The 22,231-nt window shown below is 46.2% G+C and overlaps 1 protein-coding gene across 1 annotated transcript in view; it reads right to left on the bottom strand.

Annotated features, from left to right (window-relative positions):
* LOC102509078 (E3 ubiquitin-protein ligase HERC2) overlaps positions 1-22,231 on the bottom strand; it is a 176,582-nt gene that overhangs the window by 69,417 nt on the left and 84,934 nt on the right. Inside the window, 15 exon segments of the mRNA XM_032479272.1 lie at positions 1,840-1,982; positions 4,194-4,337; positions 6,485-6,623; positions 7,430-7,660; positions 8,072-8,268; positions 8,352-8,499; positions 9,038-9,219; positions 10,609-10,791; positions 12,078-12,270; positions 13,439-13,626; positions 18,770-18,961; positions 19,630-19,781; positions 19,901-20,037; positions 20,118-20,291; positions 20,896-21,029. Of these exon segments, the coding sequence (XP_032335163.1) occupies positions 1,840-1,982; positions 4,194-4,337; positions 6,485-6,623; positions 7,430-7,660; positions 8,072-8,268; positions 8,352-8,499; positions 9,038-9,219; positions 10,609-10,791; positions 12,078-12,270; positions 13,439-13,626; positions 18,770-18,961; positions 19,630-19,781; positions 19,901-20,037; positions 20,118-20,291; positions 20,896-21,029 (2,537 nt within the window).

Here is a 22,231-nt window from a genome sequence, read left to right as displayed (position 1 = left end):
AAGGCAGGCCCTGGAGAAAACAGGGACAGTGTGACCCTGACCACAGGGAGGCGCGGGGCAAGCCGTGACAGGGGCGGTGCTCCTGGACCGCAGCCAGGGGCCTGCTGGAGCAAGCAGGGTGCGGGAGGACCACAAAGTGCACACGCAGACTACCCGCGACTCCTTGGCTGACCACAAAGCTGAGCCCAGCACAAAGGAACTGCGGGCAGGCCCAGGGCTAGGGAGACGGCACGAGGTCCCAGTCCAACCACGTTTGAGCGCAGTGGTCATGATGTAGAGGTTTCCACTGAAACCTCAGAAGACATTGTAAATCCCGTGGAATTAGAGACCAGGAACCAGGACTGAGGGCAAAACAAAAATAAAGTGTCACTAGAAAGTCTAGAATCAAGCCTCCAAAGGACTGAGGAAAACTGCCAGGCACTGAACTGTCTGCAAAAATAACATTACACATTCTTCAGAGGACGGTGACAGAACTAGAGTCCACACAGCGTAACATCCAAACCATGCAGGACACAGTAACATTGTTCAGACATGTGGAGACGTAGAACCAGTAACTGACTATAACCAGGAGGGGAAACCGATTAGTAGCAGACCGATGAGTGGCCCAAGTGTCAGAATTAGCAAGTAAGAAATTTAATGTAATAATCAGAAATATGTTTTCAAATGTACCTGGTAGCAAGGGTGAAATGTGTTTTAAGTGACAGATAGAAATGGTGAAGAGATGAGAACTGTCAGGAGACCTGAAAAACTGTAACACAAGAAACATATGGAAACATGAGATCTGAAAGTGTAAAGGCATTTCCTGGACAGGTTTACAGCAGATCAGACCCAGTGAAGCTGCACACCTGACCTTTAAAATAGTTTCCGTACAGTGAGCCAAGAGACTCAAATAGAAACTCACTAGGAATCCCCAGATGACAGCAGCAGCCTCAGAAAAGAACAAGAGGGCAGGACAGGAAAAAACACCTGGCAGGGGCTTGGGCGACTTTAACCTGGCCTCTCACCTCAGGTGTTCAGACCTAAGGAGCAGCTGGCACTCGGTGGGGGTCACAGAAGGCCCTGCACCCTCCTCCCCAGCTGCCCCTGTGCCCAACATTTCCCGCCTTCTCCCTCTGCACCCGTCGCTTCCTCGCTCTGGATCCTGGCTCCATGCAGGGTCTTGGTCTCTGTGGATCTCTACTAGGGTGTTTTCTGCCTGCCAAATTGAGCTCTCAAGGTTTTATTTTTGTCTTTGATACTTTGTCCAGAATTTCTGATGGACTGCCCAGCAAGAAGGATTTAAAAAAAAAAATCTAGTCCTCCATGTGGTGGGCCATGGAAGTCCCCATCATGCTTAGACCTGGTCAGATGTCCTCTCTTCAGCGGGAAGATGCCCAAGTCCACCCCCGAGTACACAGTGCACCATGTGCTTGGAAACAGGGTGTAGACGGAGAGCCTGGCTTCAACAGAGCAGCTCGGGAAAGGCTCTGGTGTGAGTGAGACAAACCAGCAAGAGCCATCTTCCTAGGCTTCACGGGGCTCTTTCAACGACACTGTTTCCTGGGAAAAGATTCCTCCGAGAACACGTGAGCAATGAACGCATGCTGAATCCAGCTGATTTTTTCAAATAATTCACAGAAATTCAAAATCAGATTAATCTTTAACTCATTCTTTAACCAGTATTGTAACGTTCTATGACAAACATGCTTAAAACCTACCTAGTCATAAGAATTATTTTGACATATCATTTAAAATTCAGACTATATCCTTAAGGAAATCTACCTACACATCTACCAAAAAAAAAAATGCTGACAATCTAGTGTGCTGGATAAAAACTGCCAAGGCTACTACTGACTGTACCTCAAGCTCCTGTTTGTCAAATATGGCCTTCACCGGAGACGGCTGGGTGGCTGAGGCCAGTAACTGCTGTAAGAGGATCATTGGGGGCTGCGGGCCTTCAGGAGACATGTCACCAAGGTCAGGGGACGCAGCTGCTCCATCATCTGAATTTAAAAACAAAATACGAATGATACTCCATTTTCAACCACAAACACCTCTTTACTATTTTATCTTTTTTTTTTTAAATTGAAGTATAGTCAGTTACAATTTGTCAATTTCTGGTGTACAGCACAACGTCCCAGTCATGTGTATCAATACATACATTCGTTTTCACATTCTTCATTAAAGGTTATTACGAGATATTGAATATAGCTCCCTGTGTTATACAGAAGAAATCCGTTTTTTTTTTTTAAACACTGCATTGAGAATGTTAAACCAGATATGATTTCTACTTCACCAACCAAAATCTTCAAGGCTTCTTCCACTCCCTGCTTTCTGGCCTCTGTCCTTCTTTAGTTCTTCTGTCTGTCTCTTTAGAGCCAACCAAAGCGATCTCCCAGACTTCATGCCCTTGGTCCAATTCTGGTCTCTTCTCTGCCTTGGTGAGCACTCACTGCTTCTGAACACTCCCAAGTGTGCACCATGGCCCCAGGGACTGTTCTCTTTTCCCTTGTTCACACCATAAACTGACATCAATTCCGAATGTGTCATGTGCTCAGAGTGATGTCTACTGTCTTCATCTGAGCAGCTCTGGGTGAGGTGTCTGGCACTTCTCCTTTGCCCTGGGCCCAAATGATACAATTTCAACTAACCCTCTAGACCAGGGGTTGTAAATCTTTTTGAAGCACGAGAGAGTAAACAGTGTAGGCTTACTGACCACAGGGTCTGTCACAGCCACTCCAACTCGGGCCACTGAAGTGTGAAAGTGGCCAGAGCTGACATGTAAACAGGAAGGGATGGCTGTGTTTCTATAAAGCTTGATAAAACAGGTGGCTGTGGTCGTCTGTCAAGCCCTGTGCTGGACAGCTACATCTGGAGCTCTCGCTCTGCCCTGAGTATAGGATGGTAACCCTGACTCAACGCTGCCACAGCTACTCACCAGGGTGACCACAGAACAGCCAACCCAATCCCTGGGCATGACTTAACTGACCTCTCCAGCTTTAGCCCTATGACCACTGATAAACCCTGAGATCCTTGCCAAGCTCAGTACCTAAATACTCACTGATCATGCCTGTGCTCCTGCCGTCTCCTCCCCCAGGACAGGGACTCCTCATCACCCTACAACCAGGGCCTGCCTCACCCCTCAAAGGCGCCCAGCCCTCCGCCGCCAGCATCCCTGGGACATGTGTGGAACTGTGTTCAGACATCTCACAGCACACGAGCTGTGTACCTTGGATAGAGCTACCTGCCTTCATTTTCTCTCCCAACCCTGACTCCAAAGAGTAAAAAAAAAACCATAAACGAGGACTGTCTGGTTGCCCGTAATATTTAGCACAATGTCTTTCAACAGTAGATAGTCCAAAATTTTTTCATAGCTTTGGGTTTTTTCCTATTCAAAATGATATGAGCTCATTTTAGAACACTAAAGCCACACAGAAAAGTACTAAGAAAATAAAGTCAGCTGAAATTCTACTGTCACTCTCTATGGAAAATCTACAAACAGATATACATACACAGCAATGTGTTTTTTAAAATCATTTTCATATTTCGATGGTAAGGGGCATACACAGGTACCATCACTGTGAATAGCACCTCGGTGTACTACTGTTCCGGTACACCACCTAATGATGGGCATTGAGGCGTCTCCAGTTTTCAGCATAAACACAAGACCGACCAAAAAAGCCACAATGAGCATCTATAAACACATTTCTTTCGTGCCTTTCCATGTGATCAATTCCCACAAGACGACTTGCTGATCAGTGGATGTACAGATATAGATACGTGTGCACATGCATTTTAAAGTCTAGCATGTCCTCAGATGCCCAGCAGACGGCTGTACCAACTTAACCCCCCCAGCAAAGTGTCAGAGGAGCCCCACTTCACGTGCACCGAGAGCCTTATTAAAAATGCGGATCCTGACTTCTTAGGTCTGGGATGCGGCCCGAGGGCCCACACCTCTAACAAGCTCCTATGTGCCACCGTCACTGCTGGTCCTGGGGCCGCACTTTGACCATCGAGGCAGCAGAGCACTGTTTCCCTCCCTCCCCTCGGGCTTTGTCTTTCTCACTCGTGGTCTGTGTTTCATCAGTTACTGGCCTGGTGGCACATCTTCCTTGTGCACGTAGAAGCCATCTGTAGTCCCCCTTTTATGGGCAACCCGTACGTGTTCCTTGCCTGCCTTTCTTACAGGTCTATAAGGGCTCCTAGAAAGTCACCTGCGTGAGCAGCTGCCGCGTCCTGAACAGCTGGCTGAGACAGGATCTGCCTGAGCTGGTCCTGGTGGGAAAGCAGCGCGCGGCCCGCCTTCAGGATGTACAGCTTCAGCTGCTGGCACCTTAGCAGGTCCAGGTCTACTTGTCCTGGGGGAGAAAAGGCCTCAGCAGGAAGGGCGCGGGCTGCTTGGGTTCTCACCCTTAGTAGCGGTCCAGCCTTGGGGAGGGCGCTGCCCTGAGGGACCCATCTGACCTTGCCAAAGCCTGGCAGTGACGAAGGGCTTGGCTTCCCCCGGGCTGTGGGTGAGCATCCTCCTCCACCCTGAGGTCTCCCCTTTCCCTGCTCCCCATGTGCTGCTTTGGGTCGGGGTGAGGATGCAATGGTTTAGCACAATTAGGGCCATGTTAGCTACTGCTAGTATAATCAAATGTTTCCCAAGTTGCTGAAATTTCAACCAGATCCCTACGTCATAAATAAAATACTTTCACCTTTTCTTGCCAAGACTCCTACAACACAATTTTGTCAGATACTCACAACATACAGTTCTCTAACTCATAAAGATCATGGCACTCTGTAGGATTGTTAGAGCAGGCACACAGCTAGACATGAGCAGAGAAAGGGGGACACAGGCCAAATGGCAGGAACTGAGCAGAAATGAGGGGCATGGGGCCAAATGCAGGAAACCCTACATCATGTAAGCACCAGGAGTCCCTGGGTAGAAAAGAAAGGCAGGAACCTCTGGGCTGATAAGTGATCACACATTTTGGGGTGACAAGTGCCCTGGAGGCTGACAAAGAAAGGTGGGAAAAGGCAGGAATCCCCAGTGTCCCAATATAACCTTTTACTCATTATACGCTCACTTCAACAAAATTAGCCTTGCAGATTAGAAGTACCCATCATGCATCGAGGCCATGACATTTTCGATCCAGACTAAATAAGGACAAAAACCCTCCTCCCCCTCTGGAAGGTGAAGCTGGGATGAAAACCAGGATATACTTCCTAATGAATATTCTGCCCGTTTCTAATGAATATTCACTTCCTAATGAATATTCTGCCCATTCATTTTTACACTCTATGTAACCAACTTGCCAAAGAAACTCAGCACAGCCGCTCACCTGAGCCTGCCCGCTCTTCCCCTGAGAGTGCCCTATCTATGCCTGAATAAATCCTCACTGTACTTTCTTTAACCTCCGTGTCTCACCTGAATTCTCTCTGGGATGGTTCAAGAACCTGAACACCAGTTACATCTACTGGCAACAGGATCTTATCTAATCAAATGACTGCAGTGATGTCCACAGGCCAACGGAGGAACAGACTAGGGAAGCCGCCACAAAGATGCAGCCAGACCACTAGGAGAGCCAGACTAGCCACAGCAGCAGCATTCCAAAGCAGGACATGTTGGAGGCCACAGAAGGCAGCATGGGGACATGGGGACGTGGGGACATGGGGACATGAGGATGGGAGGGCATGGGAGGAGCCAGAGGTGCCTCTGGGGCACTGAGCTCAAACACCCAGCAGACAGGTTTATTCAACGTGACAGGAAATGCTGGCTAAGGGACAAGGCTAGTTGAACTGTGGACATGCTGTGGTTTACATGTACCTGGCCCTTCAGCCAGAGATGTGAACTAGAGATCCATTGTAAAATGCTGCAGCAGGAATTACAGGATTGGGGAGAAATGGGTGAGAAAACTCAAGAAGAGTGGGCAGAATGAGCCAGAAGTTACGGACGCAACCACAAGGATTTCTAACATGCAAACAACAGTCAGGGAGAAGAATTCTGAAAGGACACGTGAGGGGCAACGTCAGGGAACTGGAGAGCAGCGCCCCAGACCAAAGGCGGGGCCGGAGCAGGGCCGGCCTCGGCCTCGGACAGGCAGCCATGGTCCACAGACACAAAGCGAGGCAGGTCCAGAAGCACAGGCCCTGCCGGGTCTGGCTGTGATGAGACCTGGAGCAAAGCTCCCGAAGGGCAACTAGGCTGGGGGGCCTCGGCTGGGGGGTCAATGTGCAGGGAGAGAACACAGACTTTTCTTCAAAAAGCGTGTTCAGAATAAACGCTGGCACTGGGAGGTGGGGAGGCCTGGGGGTTCTCTGGGTGCCACCCCCACCATGGCATCATTCTTGGTGTCACACACACTCATCACCACGCCCGCTGTCACTCAACCAGTGGTCAGTCCATCTGAACCCAAAGACTTCGGCAGTGACAGACCTGCTCTGACAAAACAAGACGTTGTTCAAATAATACTAGTTAAGATGCAGCTCTTTCATCAAGAAGCGCGTGGCGTGTACTGACCTGCAAAACCCTGCTTAGGTGATTTCTTTATTTTGTGCTTTTCCAATTTGCTGCCAGCGAGGTTCACCAGCTGAGCCCAGACGGAGAGCATGGGCTCCGTGAAGGGCAAGTTGGTGACGCTGAACGCCATGGCGGGGAGCTGAAGAGGGAGCACAGAAACCTTCAACGTGTGTCCAGTGAGAAGAGCAAATGAATGTTCTGAAAGCTACCTTAACTATGAGTCTTAATTCTGAAATACCACACATATCTGTTAAGTCTTTTTACATCTGAAAATAATTTTAAAAGATGACACTGGAGGCAAGATAAAGACTTACACGTATAGTAAACAGAAACTAAGTGAATTTTTTCTTTACCAACATGTCAGCAATCATGACATCACACATTTCTACACATTTCAAATTTTCTACAACATGCATATATTCCTATAATAATCAAAAACAGTATTTTATTGAAAGATATAGTCAGATCACACTTGGGTTATGTCAAAGTAATATAAATCACTTTCTCTATGTATCCCTAATTCACAGGTTCAAGATGAAATTAGCTGCCACATAAATCATGTCACTCAATACAATTATTATGGATTTTGTACATGAAGAAAGATCATTTTTCAAGGGAATCATTTTTAGGCCTTTTTTTTTAAAGTTGAGCTGTTCGATAAAAATAAATTTCATAAATTCAGTTTAAAAATAATTAAAACTAACTTATATTTTCCCAGTACCTTCTAAGTTGCTAATGCCCTTATTTCATTTGGGCTAAATAAGACACATGAGCTAATCTATGTAATCCTGTGAGATAGGTCATATTCACCACAGGACTTCAGGATGCAAAGGAAGAAAGGCAGACGGGCTTCCTGAATTTGGATGGCGTCCTAGAAGGCAGACATAAACGGCCAGAATCAAGTTCTTCCCACTTCACCCAGGAACTGAACACAAGTTCACCTACTGGCTTCAGCTGATTCAGGGGGCACACACGACAGGCGCGCATATCACAGAGCTGCACGGTGATCTTGCCCTTCGGGGTGATGCGAGTCACAGTGCCTTCTCCAAACTCCTCGTGCATGACTTGTCCTCCCAGGCGCAACCGACCATCAATGCCTCCGATCACAGCCAGGACCGCCATGAGGCCCCCTACCTCTGGGTTCTCGGAGTCAGGAAAGTAGTCCTCCAACAGGGCCTAGCGCAGACAGACAGCAAACTTGGGGAGCGGAGTCCAGGGTGCCGCCCATTTCTTACACTTACAATTAAGCTGAATTCATTTCTAGGTTAATTTCTTCAGTCTTTTTTTCCAGGAACAAAGTATTTAAAACTAGATCTTTGAATAAAATGCACAGCGTTTAAGGGGGGAGGGTACAGCTCAAGTAGTAGAGCACATGCTTAGCGTGCACAAGGTCCTGGGTTCAATCCCCAGTACTTCCACTGGAAAACTAACTAACTAACTAACTAACTAACTAACTAACTAACTAAATCTAATTACCTCCCCACTGCAAAAAATTAAAATGCAGAACCTTTAAAAAGGGAATTTCAAAGGGAGATCAACATCCTACAGAAAAACCCAAGCAGAGGAGCAAAGGCACGCGACACCCACCCCTTCGGCTGGCTTCCCAGTGCAGCGGTGGGACACGGCGTGGAGCTGCGAGTTGATGTACTTGTTGACGAGGCCAGTCCACTGGCCCAGGGAGTGCAGCGTGCGCAGCAGCGCCACCACCTCCTCCGCCAGCGTGCTGCTATGCGTGGCCGTCAGCGAGGCCTGCGGCCGGGCCCTCCGCCTCCGCAGGGTGGACTCTGTGGGGAAAGACACAAAGGAGGAGCCGCGTGGCGCCCAGCTCGCTGACCCCCGGATGTGGGTGAGGGGGAGGGCCGCCCACCTCTGAGGAACGGGACGTCCGAAGAGCAGGTAGTGAGCAAGCTGCCCAGGAAACCAAACAGCTTCTCCACCAGGCACTCCATGTCCCTTGCCCTCTCCGTCCTGTCCCACGACGGGAGGACCGCTTGCAGTAACCGGACAGCTAAGATCTGATTGAGGCGAGTGTTAAAGAAAATCATAACCTCAGAGATTGAGAGAGAAAAGATCTATTTTTCTCTGTATTTTTGTTGTTGCTGTCCCTGTAATGCAATTAATCATTCTAATATTCTTTATTTTACAGCCAGATAATTATATCCAATTTGATGAATAACATGGATTATCAGAGGTTAAAAACAAAAAAAAATGTAGGTTAAAAATACCTACATTACACAGGCAGTTACCCATTCAGTTAAAACTAATTCCTTTTAGTTTCATTCTTAAGACAATTATCCTACAACTCCTGTGAAGCAGATCAGAGCAGATGGCAGAACTTACTTCACAGAAACGCAAGTCAACTAAAGTTTAACTACTATATCAGTATAACATCATCAAGGCACACAGCCTCTGGCCTCTGGAGAAGCTGGTCTGTGTAGTTCTCTGCACTCCTAGCTGAACGCAAGCACCGAATTACTATGGGGGACTTGCCACCACCTCTTACAGCGACCCGGGGCCCGCACACGCACACGGAGCAGGGGTGAGCACGGTTACCTGCCGCTGCAGCGAGGCGGCAGTGAAAGGCGCGTGTCCCTCCACGACCTTGGTGAGCAGCGCGATCCAGGGCGGGGAGCTGAGGGCGGCGCACATGTGCGGGGTGAGCGCGATGCTGCGCACGAAGCCCAGGGTGCACCAGCTCCGGTGCTGCTCCCGGCACACCAGCCTGCTGGGGGAGCCTGCCGGAGCCAGACAGAGCCGCTTGGCACCCACTTTCTATAAAGAAGCACTCGGTACAACCTTTACTTTTAATTGACCTCCATCACGTTACCAAGGAGAAACTACTTCACAGATACATTACAATTTCACTGACTCAGTGGGAGAGGAACAGGAGACTGTCGAGTTAGCTCAAGGGACTTTTCTTGTCTTCTCTTTTTGGTGAAAGGAAGTAATTATGTTGATTTATTTACATATATATTTTTTAATGGAGGTACTGGGGATTGAACCCAGAACTTTGTGCATGCTAGGCACCCACTCTACCACTGAGCTATACCCTCCCCACTCAAGGGACACTTTACATGTTAAAAATCTAAAGCATGTGTAGCAACTCAAACTCCTTAAGGAATTTCATCCACTCACCCTCCCTGGGCAGTAGGAAAACAACTCACAATTCCAACAGCAGCTCTCTGTGAGGGAACAGCCTATTTTTTTTTTAAATCTCACATATTTTAAACACCCACCATGAGCTCATTTATATTTAATCTATGTCCTAAATTCCCAGCCCAAGTTTAAGAAGTCTGCAATAGCAGAATGAGAGTAAGAGGTTTTCATGAGGTTTATCCAATTTGACTCTGACCTGACCATGACCCTGTCTGCTCCTCCTGGGTCCCCACTCGGGTACCTGGGGCTTCTGCTCTCTCCTGGCTGGCAGCAGCCCTGCAGCGGGGCGGCATCCCATGACCTGCTCAGACCCCTGGACCAGCTCCTCTTCCCCAGCTCCCAGGGAACAGCCCTCCTGCTCTCCCGACTTCCAGGGACACTGCCCTTCAGACCCATGCTCACTCTAACCCTCACGTGCTGGGGACACTCACACCCCAGCACAATCACAAATATACCTGCTCATTCACATTCACTTGTTCACTTCACACACCCATACGCAGTCTCACTCTCACAAACTCACACTCACGTGCACAAACTCACACATGCCCTCAAGCCTGCACACATACATACACACACACTCGCTGCCCTCACTTCAACCTCTCCACGCTTATCACCCTCATATCCACATACTCAAACACTTTAGTGGGTTGAACTGTATCCCCCCAAAAGTCATGTTCACCCAGAACCTCAGCTGTGACCTTTTTTGGAAATGAACTCTTCACATGTATAACGAAGGTAAGGATTGAGATGACATTATACTGCATTAGGATGAACCCTAAATCCAATGAAAGCCCTTAGAAGAGGCAGAAAAGGACAGAGGAGGAATCCAAGCAAAGATGAGGCAGAGACTGGAATGCTGTGGTCACAAGCCAGGGAAGCCTGGGAGGACACGGACACACGCACCCACTCACACATGACAGCCTCACAGCCTGGTTCTGACTCAGTGGCCCACAGTACTCCCTGCATACATGTCTTGTCTGTCGTTCCACTCTCCACCAACATGCGCAGCAGTCCGCACAGAGTCTTGGTGGCTTCACTCTGCATGACTTCAGCATGGACTCCAGCAGACAGACAGAGAGTTTGCAGTAAATTAACAGTGCTGGTGAGCATCATTGCAGTGGGGTGAATATTCCTTTCAATTTGTTCAGCTTCTGAAAAGAACAATCAGAATTAGAAACTATACTCCCAAATAAATGGGAGTGTCTCCACGTGTAACTTACGGGATTTAATATCACATTCTTCTGTTCTTACTTTGGACAGGGAAGCAGCTCTTTACATTTAAAGATGGAATTCAAGGCCCACTAAATAAACACCCTAATCAGCTCCATCCCTACCTTCTTCAAAGGAAACAAGCCTTTTAAATTATGTTAAGTGTTTTTTTTTAAAAGCAATCTCAGCATACAGCTCAAAGAACTAAAATGATTACAAAGACTCACCTCTCAGAAAAACAACTTATCAAATGTTGAAAGCTGGTTGCTAACGAGCTGGCTGTGCACTGGACGAAGATAAAGTGGCTGCCTCCGTGGACGGGGAGCTAGGGGCGCACATGTGCAGGCCACCTTCCAGCCCTGCTCAGGCCCTGACTTCCTCAGTGAAGCTCCCTGGCAGAGCTGGGAGGAGGCGCACTTGACCAGGACACTGTCAGATGCAATGATAACATAACCAGCACTGACCACCCAGGCGGGGCCACGTGGCGTCGCACACACTACTCCTAACCCGCCCCAGGCAGACGTCATCCGTGTACATCTGATGCGTGGAGTAACACGCACATGGGGCGGGCACGGAGCACTGCCTCTGACACCTTCCACACCACTCTTTCTCTGATGAGCTCAGCCTCTTGGGTTTCCTCTCCTAATGATAAAAGTGATTCCGGAAACCTGCCTGTGCTGTGCATACAGCTGACACTGGAGCCCCAAGAAAAACTGTTGCCCTCCTGGACGGTCTCACCAAGATCTCAACATCCCAAGGTCTGAAAAAGTCATGAAGCCCTCCTCCCACAACCTGCATCTCCTTAACCTTCTGAGGTCACTCTGAATTCCCACCTCCGCTTTCCCTAAGGCAGCAAAGTACAGACTAACTACTCCACACTACGTGCCTGAGAGCAGGACATCGGGGGGAAGGTGACAGAAGGAAGCAACAGTGCTCTGGCATGGCAAGGTAACACCCACTCCTCCAGGCACCGGCTCACTACTTCAGACACCAGCTCAGGGCCCCGAGAAAGCCCACCAGTGGCGAGGACCCAGCCAGCCCTGCCCTCTCTTTCCCACCGCATTGTCTCCAAGGAAAACAGGAGTCAAGTCCAGCAGAATCACCTGGGGCCTGTTTAAACCTGACCTTCCGGGGAAGCCTGGCCTACACAGCTGCTCTCACTCCCAGATGAAAGGATGGCCAGCCAACATGTGCCCACAGCTTGCCAGGCCAGCCCCCCGGCACCCACCGGAGTCGTCCTCTGTGTCCGAGTCCTCTGCGGAGGGCTGCGTGGAGGCCGGCAGCTCCGCCAGCTTCAGGTCATACTTCCCCTCCTTCCCCATCCTGTACGAGTTGGTGCTGCCCGTGTCCCACTGGACCCTGATCCACCCGTCCTCTCCAAGTTCACCGATCACACGGCCGAGGCCAGGAGGAGGTCCGTCCTGGGGAAGCCGAAACAGAGACTGGTTAAGAGGGTGCGGGCCGGTCTGTCACATGAACACGAGCTGTAAGGGTGGCTGCAGCACCAGGCACAGGCTGCACGTCTACAGAGGGCTCCAGACCCGCTACAACATGCACGGCTCTTGCCGTCACCGTGCAGCTCACACAATCACTGCACAGCGAACACCGTCACCGCACAGTGAACGCCGTCACCACGCAGCTCACGCCATCACCACACAGCTCACACCATCACCACACAGCTCACACCGGGGCTAACCCGCCCGCGCTCCTTTACCGAAGAGGTAGCTGGGGAGGGTGTCACCTCAGTCGGCATCCTCTCTAAGCCAATGCAGAGATGAGACTTTCCAGCCTGGTCCTGCCACCCTGCTCCTTGGCCCCTCGATCCCTCCTGGGGCTTCACGAGGTCAGAACCTCAAACAAGCACCAGAACTGCCTCATTCCTGCTCATTCTTCAGGTTTTCTCTGACCCTAGAGTGAACCTCCACCTCCTATTTCTATGAGTAAGAGCTGTTTTTAGGATGCTCCTGCCTGTTCTGGACACTGATTTTGAGATGATTCTCAGTAGGTGTGTGCTTAAGAGTGAGGCTGAGAACACCAGGACATGAGAAGGTGGCTCCACATCACAGGAGGGTGAACGCGGTCCTGAGCCAGTGGCCAGGGCAGTGGTGCAGGGCCCGGCCCCTGACCTCCACCCGGGGAAACTCCACAGAGTCGCAGGAGGAAGGAGCTCGGGGGAGAAGACAAAAGGTGGGCCTGCGGCTGCCGGGTCAGAATGCTAACAGGCACGTGGCCATCAGCTCGCAGAGACCGCGCCAGAGCTCTCTCGACCCCATTATTCAGATGAAGTGTACTCTCTCCTGTTCACTCTCCCGTTTCAGGCTTCAACCCTAGTTGAGCCCACGCCAGGAGTCTTCTGAAAACAGTCCCCACCCCTCACAGACCTGATCCTGATCAGGGCCCCACAACCGGCCGCTGCTACTCCCTCCTTGTTTTGAGCCTCTAGTCACCTGCCTGGGAATCGGTACTTTGTCATGGGTCAGTCACACGTGTCCTGAGAGAAGGTAGGTACTGACCCAGGTTCCACCCAGCCAGGATGCACAGAATGTGACTAATGTGCGGCTAATGTGTTTAGGTCAAATCTCTAAGCACCTGATCGCCCCATTTCCAGTCCACGCCTCTCATGACCCTGGTTCCGATCTTCATCATAGCAGCCAGCTCCGGGCCGGAAACTGGGAGCTGCACCGGGGCTGTTTCCTTCCGAGTCTCTTCCAGTACTGTAGCGGAAGCCCCTCGGGCAGACGCATTCATCGCTTCTTCAACATTATCACAGCTGGGGCCTATCGGAGCACGAAACACAGCAGGTGAGCCAATCAGGAGTCACAGTTTCCTACTCTTAATATATTTTTAAGTAATTATTAAGTATTAATGAAGATAATAACTTTAAAGAATCCATAGTGTATTTTTTAAATCAGTACAACAAATACTATAAAAAACTGATGATCAGAATTTTGGAAAAGGCAAGGGGAGGACAAAATACCTAAATATCTAAATACATTATCAGAAGATGTAAAAGATATAAAAATACTCAGAAAAGCATTTACTCTCTTCTAGGGATTATGCCCTGCTCCAAAAAGCAAAATGATTTAAATTAGAAACGCATGCATTAGAGGGGAGGGTGTAGCTCAGTGGCAGAGTGTGCACTTAGCGAACAGGAGGTAATGGGCTCAACCCCTGGTACCTCCATTAAAATAAAGAAATAAATAAACCTAATTACCTCCTCCTTGCAAAAAATAATAAATAAATACACACATAAATATTAAAAAAAAGAAAAACATGCATCACATATTTTTATTACAATAGAAAAAACAAAAGATAACCATCTAGCTGTCAAACGGTGAGACATGAACCAGCTTTAATTATAGTACTGGAAACAGACAAGCTAACAGAGCAGGCCCGAGGCTGCTGTCCTCAGAAAGGCCTGCTTGCAAGGCTGCCCTCGGTTGGCCTCTGAGAACCTGGATTTTGCCAGGGCTCCCACCATCCCCTAACCACCAAGAATGCGTCCCTGGGCCTCGACTGTCTGCACAGACCACATGGTGTCTGCTGAAACCTGCTTCCTTCCGGGGCCTGGAACTTACCTGAGTGCCAGGCAGACGTACCTACATGACTTGCCTCAGGGAAAGCCCAGGGCACCGAGTCTCCACACTTTGCATGTGAAGACAACACTTCACATGTGTGCTCACAGCACCTTGCTGGGGGAACAAAGGGCATCCTGTATGTCTCCACTGGGAGAGGACTTCCATCTGGCTTCCCCAAGCCTTTGCACTTTGCTGATTTTCCTGTCTTCATTCACTGTAATAAATCTTAGCTCTGAGGATGACTGTGAGAGTTGTTAGCAGATCACTGGACCTGGGAGCGCTCTCAGGAACAGGGAGGGCAGCGCTCGGGTTCTCTAGAATAGCCCTGACTCAGTCAAGTATCGCAAAAGCATTGTTCAGCAAAAGGAAGAATGAAGGGATGGGACATGATGAATCTGGTCCCTGGTGGCCACGCAACACCCACAGTGTAAAACGGAAGCTAAGCTGTCAGTTGTGAGAAGTAAAATTTGCCAATATATTTGAAAGCAGTAAATTCAACCCCATGAGTTGGCCTGCTGGCCTAAGTGAGGGGAAAGCCCATCCCTGGTGACCCCGTGGTCTTCCTTCTCCCACCAGGTGGGAGGAAAAGCGCCCCAACATTCCCAAAGATGGACCTGGGTGGGTCAGAAATGTAAAAAGTTTGTGTTCCTCTCTCCTCCAAGAGGGAGAAAAAAAGGTTATTCAATTCCCAGGGCTGGCGGGGGAGGGTACAGCTCAGTGGTAGAGCGTGTGCAGGAGGTCCTGGGTTCAATCCCCAGTACCTCCATTAAAAAGTAAACAAATTACATTTTAAAAAATCCCAGGGCTGGAGTAAAGCTTTAGATAAACTGGAGGAAAACAATCTTTTCTTCAGCCTGGCAGTGTCCCTGTGAGGCCCCAGGACAGGGATGGGTGGCAGCTGTACTGTTAACCCTGAAACTGCTGAGTCTCCTGCTAAGGGTTTGAACACATTCTACAATAAGAAAAAAGAAGGATCCTTTATTTAAGTGGCTTTGTATTTTGTGGCTATTATATGTGGATGTATACATAAAAATCAATATAAAATATTATGTGCTTATCATCTCTTATACAAAAGAGATGATATCTCTTTTGTATATCAGGGAAAATGACAAATACATGTATTCACTGGACACAACTCTCTTGCTTTTTGCAGCCAGTAGGCGGGTTGGAATTTAAACTCTTGAGTACCATTAACAGAGGAAGCCCCCATAATCAATGATGTGTGCTATAATTTCTACCTATTGGAGCCTCTGGAAAAAAGAGAGACAACATAAAAAGAAACTCATTTCCTAGAAGGAAATATACTTTTAAGACTTTTTAAAGCCATTTTTAGTTGCTAATGAGTTTAGTTGCTAACTCACAGAGGCTGATGCATATTTCTGAAGGGGTCATGTGGGCACAAAGACTGATAAAACTGAAGCGCTTAGGAAAGTCTTGCTCTCTGATTTGGACTTGGAACGCTGGCCCTGCAGTACCTCAAAATTTCAGGCAAAGAACAACATTATAAACCAATCAGATCTAACAGACATGTAGAGACACACTATGCAAAAAGAGAACACCCACTCTTCTCAAAGACACAGGGAACACTCTCTAGGAAAGACTGTATGCTGGGCCACAAAACAAGTCTCAATAAATCACACAGAATAAGATCATACAAATTATCTTCTCCAATCACAGTGAAATGAAACTAGAAATTAATAACAGAAGGAAAACTGGAAAATTCACAGTATGTGGAAATTAACCCCACACACAATCAGCTAAAGAAAGAAAAATCACAAGAGAAATGAATACTTTGAGACAAATGAAAACAAAAACACAACATACTCAAACTCATGAGATGCAGCAAAAGCAGTGCTAAGGGGGAAATTTCTATCTACAGAAGTGTACATTAAAAAAAGAAGATCTCAAATCAGAAACTTTACACCTGGAAGAACTAGAAAAGTAAGAAAAAAGTAAACCCAAGTTAGCAGAAAGAAGGACATAACAATTAGAGCAGAGATAAATAGAAAATAGAAAAATAGAATCAATAAAACCAAAAGTTGGTCTTTGAAAAATATCAGCAAAATTGACAAACTTTTAGGTAGATTAACTAAGAAAAAAGATACAAATAACTAAAACCAGAAATGAAAACTGGAGACACTGCTACTGGTTCTATAGGAAAAAAAAAAGAATTATGAGAGCACTATGAACACCAACAAATTAGCTAACCCGGATGAAACGGATAAATTCCTAGAAACACACAAATTACCTGAACTGACTCAAGAACAGAGAAAATGTGAATAGACCTTTAAGTAAAAAGACTGAATCAGCAATCAAAAAACCCTCAACAACAACAACAACCACCACCACCACCACCACCACCACCACCCCTCCCCAGGACCAGATGGCTTAACTGGTGAATTCTACCCAACATTTAAAGAAGAATTAACACCAATTCTCTAACTTTTCCAAAGACATGAGGGAACAACTTCCTAACTCACTCCATGAGGCCTGCATTACCTTGATAACAATAAAACTGTATAACACTGCTCAAAGAAATGAAAGAAGACCTAAACAGTTATAAAGCTATCCCATGTTCATGGAATGAAAGACAATATTGTTAAAACGGCAATATTCCCCAACATGATCTATAGATTGAACACAATCCCTAGAAAATCCCAGTAGCCTTTTTTGCAGACATGTGAGAACCAGCCCTGAAATTCATATGGAAATGTAAGGGACCCAAAATAACCGAAATAATCTTGAGAAAGAGAAACAAAGTTGAAGGATTCACTTACTGATTTCAAAACTCACCACAAAGCAACAGTGTTCAAAACAATGTGGTACTGGCATAATGACAGACACACAGACCAAGAGAACAGAACTGAGAGTCCAGAAATAAACTTAAACATCTACAGTCAAATGATTTTTTGACAAAGGTGTTAAGAACTTGAGAAAATAAGAGGCTTTTCAACAAATGGTATTGGAACAACTGGATAGCCAAAAGAAATAAAGGGAACCCTTATCTCACACCATATTAAAAAAACTTTTCCTTAAAAGGGATCAAAGACATGAATTTAAGACTTAAAGGAGAAAACATTATGGGTAATCCTCAAGACCTTGGATTTGGCAATGGTTTCTTGGACATGGCATCAAAAGCACTAGCAACAAAAGAAAGACATAGTGGGGGAGGGTACACAGCTCAGCGGTGGAGCACATGCTTAGCATGCACGAGGTCATGGGTTCAATCCCCAGTACCTCTATTAAATAAAAAATAAAAATAATACACCCCCCAAAAACAAAGAAAAATAGATAAATTGGACTTAATCAAAATTTAAACCTTCTATGGATCAAAGTAAAATGAAACCCAGAGTGGGAGAAAATATCTTCAAATCATACAACTGGTAACAGTCTAGTAGTCCAGAATATGTAAAGGTCCCTATAACTCAGCAACACAAACAACCCAATTTAAAAATGGGCAAAGGACTTGAATAGACAGACATACAAATGGCCAACGAGCATGTGTAAAGAGGCTCAGCATCGCTCAGCATCAGCGAGTGCGGAACAAACCACACTGAAGTACACTTCACACCAACTAGGGTGGCCTTAACCCCAAACCAAAACAAGACAGGTAGTAACTAGTGTCGGCAAGGACACAGGAAAGCTAGACGCCCTGGTCCACTCCCTGGCAGGAATGTGACGTGCTGCAGGGCTGTGGCACAGTCTGGCTGTTCCTCAGCAAGCCGAACACATCACCACGTGAGCCTGCAACTCCAGGCTTAGGTATGTAATGAAAGAACTGGACACAGGTGTGCAAGCAAAAACTTGTACATAAGTGTTCCTAGCAACACTACCCACCATGGCCAAGAGGCAGATAAAAGCCAAATGTCCATCAGTGGATGAATGGATAAATAAGATGTAGTATATTCATACAATAAAATATTTTTTAGCCATCAAAAGAAATGAAATACTGATACACGCTAAATGAAGTAAGCCAGTATGATACAAAAGGCTATAACCTTACGATTTCATCGATACGGACAGAACAGGCAAGTCCACAGAGACACAAAGCAGGTTTGTTGTTGCCAACAGCTGGGGGAGTGGGAACTCAGGAGTCACTGCTAGACGGATAAGGGTTTGCATCTCAGGTGATGAGAAAGTAACAAAACCAGACAGCAGTAATGCTTGCACCAGGCTGTGGATGTGCTTACTGACAACAAACTATAAACTTCAAGTGGCTAAAATGGTAAATTCATGTTATTTGTGTTTTACCACAATTTTTTAAAAGTTTATTAAAAAAAAAGAAAGACATTGAGGCAAAACCTTAGCGTTTCCAAGAAGGACTTAGGGATTGCCAACCCACCGATGAGCCGGAGCACGGTCTGAGTGAGGGCGAGCATGCCGGAGTTCAGCAGGAGGCTCAGGTTGTGGGCGCCGTGCCGCAGGGTGAGCATGCTGAGCATCACCAGGAGAAAGCGAGCTTGCGGGGTGGTTCCCAGGCTTGGTCCTGATGGGTTCTCATGGGTAATGGTTTGCAGGGGGACAGGCTGGATACCTAAAAAGCATTGGTACCTACATAAATTTCTTATGCGTGGATATAAGAACATACATGATGCAGAAAGTATTAGCAATTTTTAAAAAATTCTGTCTTTTTCAGTGGATTTCCATAGAGTGTGGACATCGGGCCGCTCTGCAGTGCTTTGTGATAATTGTACCACCATCACTCCAACATACATCTGTCTCCATCTGCCTACAAAACTCACACTGCTCCTCCAAACAGCCCTGGTGCTTTACTCATTTCATGTCCAATATAAGAGATAAATTTCACTTCTCTTCCACAAAACCAATCCTACCACTTCTCTGTAGATGCTCCAACTGTCCAGGAAATTAAGTATTAATACAGGATACACGTTTTAGGATATATGGTGTAAGTAATACAGACAAAAATGTTAAAATGTAAATGCTTTGTATTAGGGTACTACAAGATTGCATCTTCTGCCAAATTTTGGAAGGTTTTGTTTAGAATTTGAAAAAGCTTAAAGCAGTTTAGATGATCATTCTAATATCCAAAGTTATTAAAGTCTTCAAAGCAAAAATCAGCACTTGCAAGTTTCCAGAACATATAATTAAGAGCCAAACTATGAACAATGATGACTGTGATCGCAGACATTGCTCCAAAAGCAATTTTAATATAGCCTTTTAACCATCAGATTTTTAACTCACCAAGCTCTTTAAATTTGGCATTTGCATCCATCAAAACATTTCGAATATTCTGAACAGCCCAAGCATACAGCTTGCCAAAAGTTACTTCAAGCAGCATCCGATTAAAAGGTGGGATCAAATCAACATCCTTTAAACAATCAGTAAGGGGTTCCCTTTCAAATAAAGATGAAGAATTTTACTTAGAATACTGCCAGATTTTCAACTTAAAATAGAACAATGCTTTGTTGCCACAGCTCCCTTTAATCAAGAAAAAAATGTTATAAAGTTTTACCCTATATCAATCCCCTCAGGAATAAGTCTTTGCCATCCACAGAACATAGCATATTGCACAGATGGAAGTAAGAAATTTTTGGCTGCCAGTTTTAAAATTGTATCTATCCCTTCCAGGCGAACCTCTGCTCTCTCCAACTGCAAAACATCAATGCATGCCACCATTAGGTGTGGTACGTATTATCCAATGCAGGGAAGAATGTTCTTAGCAAATTTACCTGCTTTAGTAGGCACTTTCGCATTTTTTCCACATCCACTGGCTCTTCTTTGAGGGCAAATTCAGCGATTGTGCTGAGGAGTGCGGACTGCGGATACAGACCCTGAACGTTCTGCTTCAACCATTTGTATTTGTGAACACCGGTGACAGTACTCAGCAGTGGCTGCCACTTATCCTGACAGAGGAAAACCACCGTCACCATTAGTTAACCCTATTTACATTAACGTCTGCTCTAAAACAATTACTCAAGTGAAAGATAAATGCATGCCAGTAGGTTTAAACCGGTAAAATATTTTAAATTTAATAACTAATTTATGGTAAAAATAACTATGTCATAAATAGGCTTATAAGTGAATTTATGATCTCTATACTTACATAAAACAGGCTAATACATATATATACTTTTATATTGGAACAGGCTAACCTGGCTTACAGTTAAATTATCATCCATTTTAATAGTTTCAGGGACAAAGACAGTTTCTGAAGCTAAAAATACATTCAATGAATGAGTGAATAAATGAATGAATGAATGGTGAACAAGTAATGACACAATGTACTACTAACAGTAGAAGGAAACACTTCTATGGCTATGGGTCGACCAGGGCAGCGTAAGTCAAGTGCATTAAGCATCATTAAGCGTCACTGCAGCAGTCACTCCTGCTTCTAATGACCCACCATACTCTCTGCAGATGTTCAAGAACAAAGGGACAATACACGTGGATTCCTTTTCAATGTGTTGTGTTTCTATTCAGTCTTAGAATCACAATACGTAACTTCACCTTGGGTGATTTAATTGCAATGGGTCTTTTGTCCACATTTATAGGACTGTGAGGCAAAATGCAAGCTTCTTCTAAATCACTCTCTCCATTTCCAATTTTTTCTTCATCATCGGTAGATTCTGGCTTCTTAGGAACTATGTTTAAAAACATCATTCGTTGTAAAAAAAAAAAAATCATTAAATATAATTTAAAATAAGAAACATTTAAATATGCATGAAGGTAAAGGATATGAATATTTTACTTCAAGAAACATAAATATTATTGTCAAATGCTCAAACTACAAAAGTAAAAAACTATCGTAATTATTCCCCAGTGACATCCAGTGATACCACTCTGCCACTCCATGTCAGGGACTGAAAGACAGTGACAGTGCTATGAGGGGGAGAAGCCCTAAGAAGCCCTAAAGGGGGAGCCCAGGGGTCGGCAAACCTTTTCACAAAGGGCCAGACAGTGAATATTTTAGTCTTTGCACGCCGTTTGGTCTGCTGCATGAAAAGTAGCTCACTTTATTTATGGCTGCTGCAATTTAAACTTTATACAATGTTCATGTGTCAAACAATTATTCCTCTTTTGATTTTTGTTAATAATTAAAAAATGCAAAGCCCAGTCTAAGCTCATGGGCAGGACATAGCAAGTGGCAGGTGGCATTTGTCCCCAGACCTCAGCTTGTCCCCCCCAGACTAGTGCAGTGGTTCTGTCACCAGTGTGCCAGTGAGTCAACTGGATGGTTTTTGCTATGTTAGCCTTTTTAATTAGGGAAATTTCTATTAAATTTGTGAAGTGATATGACATGATGATATCCCATCAGCACTGCCCTTGGCCAGCTCTGGAGAACTGAGCTCCGAGCCCCTGGCATGCCCTGCCTGAGAAGAGTGTTTCTCTGTGCCTGGGGTGCAGGATCACACTGGCCAGTGTGACCAGGCAGTTCATGCTAACAGTGTGACTTATAGTGACTGGCTCTTTCTGCTCTGGGAAGAGCCTGGGTAGCTGAGAGCAATCATGCTGGCCATGCATGGCCACATGACTGACCCCCAACAACCACCCTGGACACCAGGGCTCAGGTGAGCAACCCTCCTCACATGTTACATGTCACTGCTGAGAAAACCAAGCATGACTCTGTGTGACTCACTGGAGGGAACACTGGAAGCCCAGGCCTGGTCTCCACTGGAATTCCCTCCATGCGCCTTTCCTTTTGCTAATTTTACTCTGTACCCTTTCACTGTAATAAATGGTGACCATGAGTGTAACAGCTCTTCTGAATCTTGTGGAGCCCTACCAAGTCATCATATTTAACACAGCACCAGTAATAAATAGTAATTATTTACACGTTACAATT

Source organism: Camelus ferus, chromosome 5 (assembly GCF_009834535.1).
Source record: "Camelus ferus isolate YT-003-E chromosome 5, BCGSAC_Cfer_1.0, whole genome shotgun sequence".
Classification (NCBI taxonomy): Eukaryota; Metazoa; Chordata; class Mammalia; order Artiodactyla; family Camelidae; genus Camelus; species Camelus ferus.
This window is presented reverse-complemented; position numbering and strand designations above follow the sequence as displayed.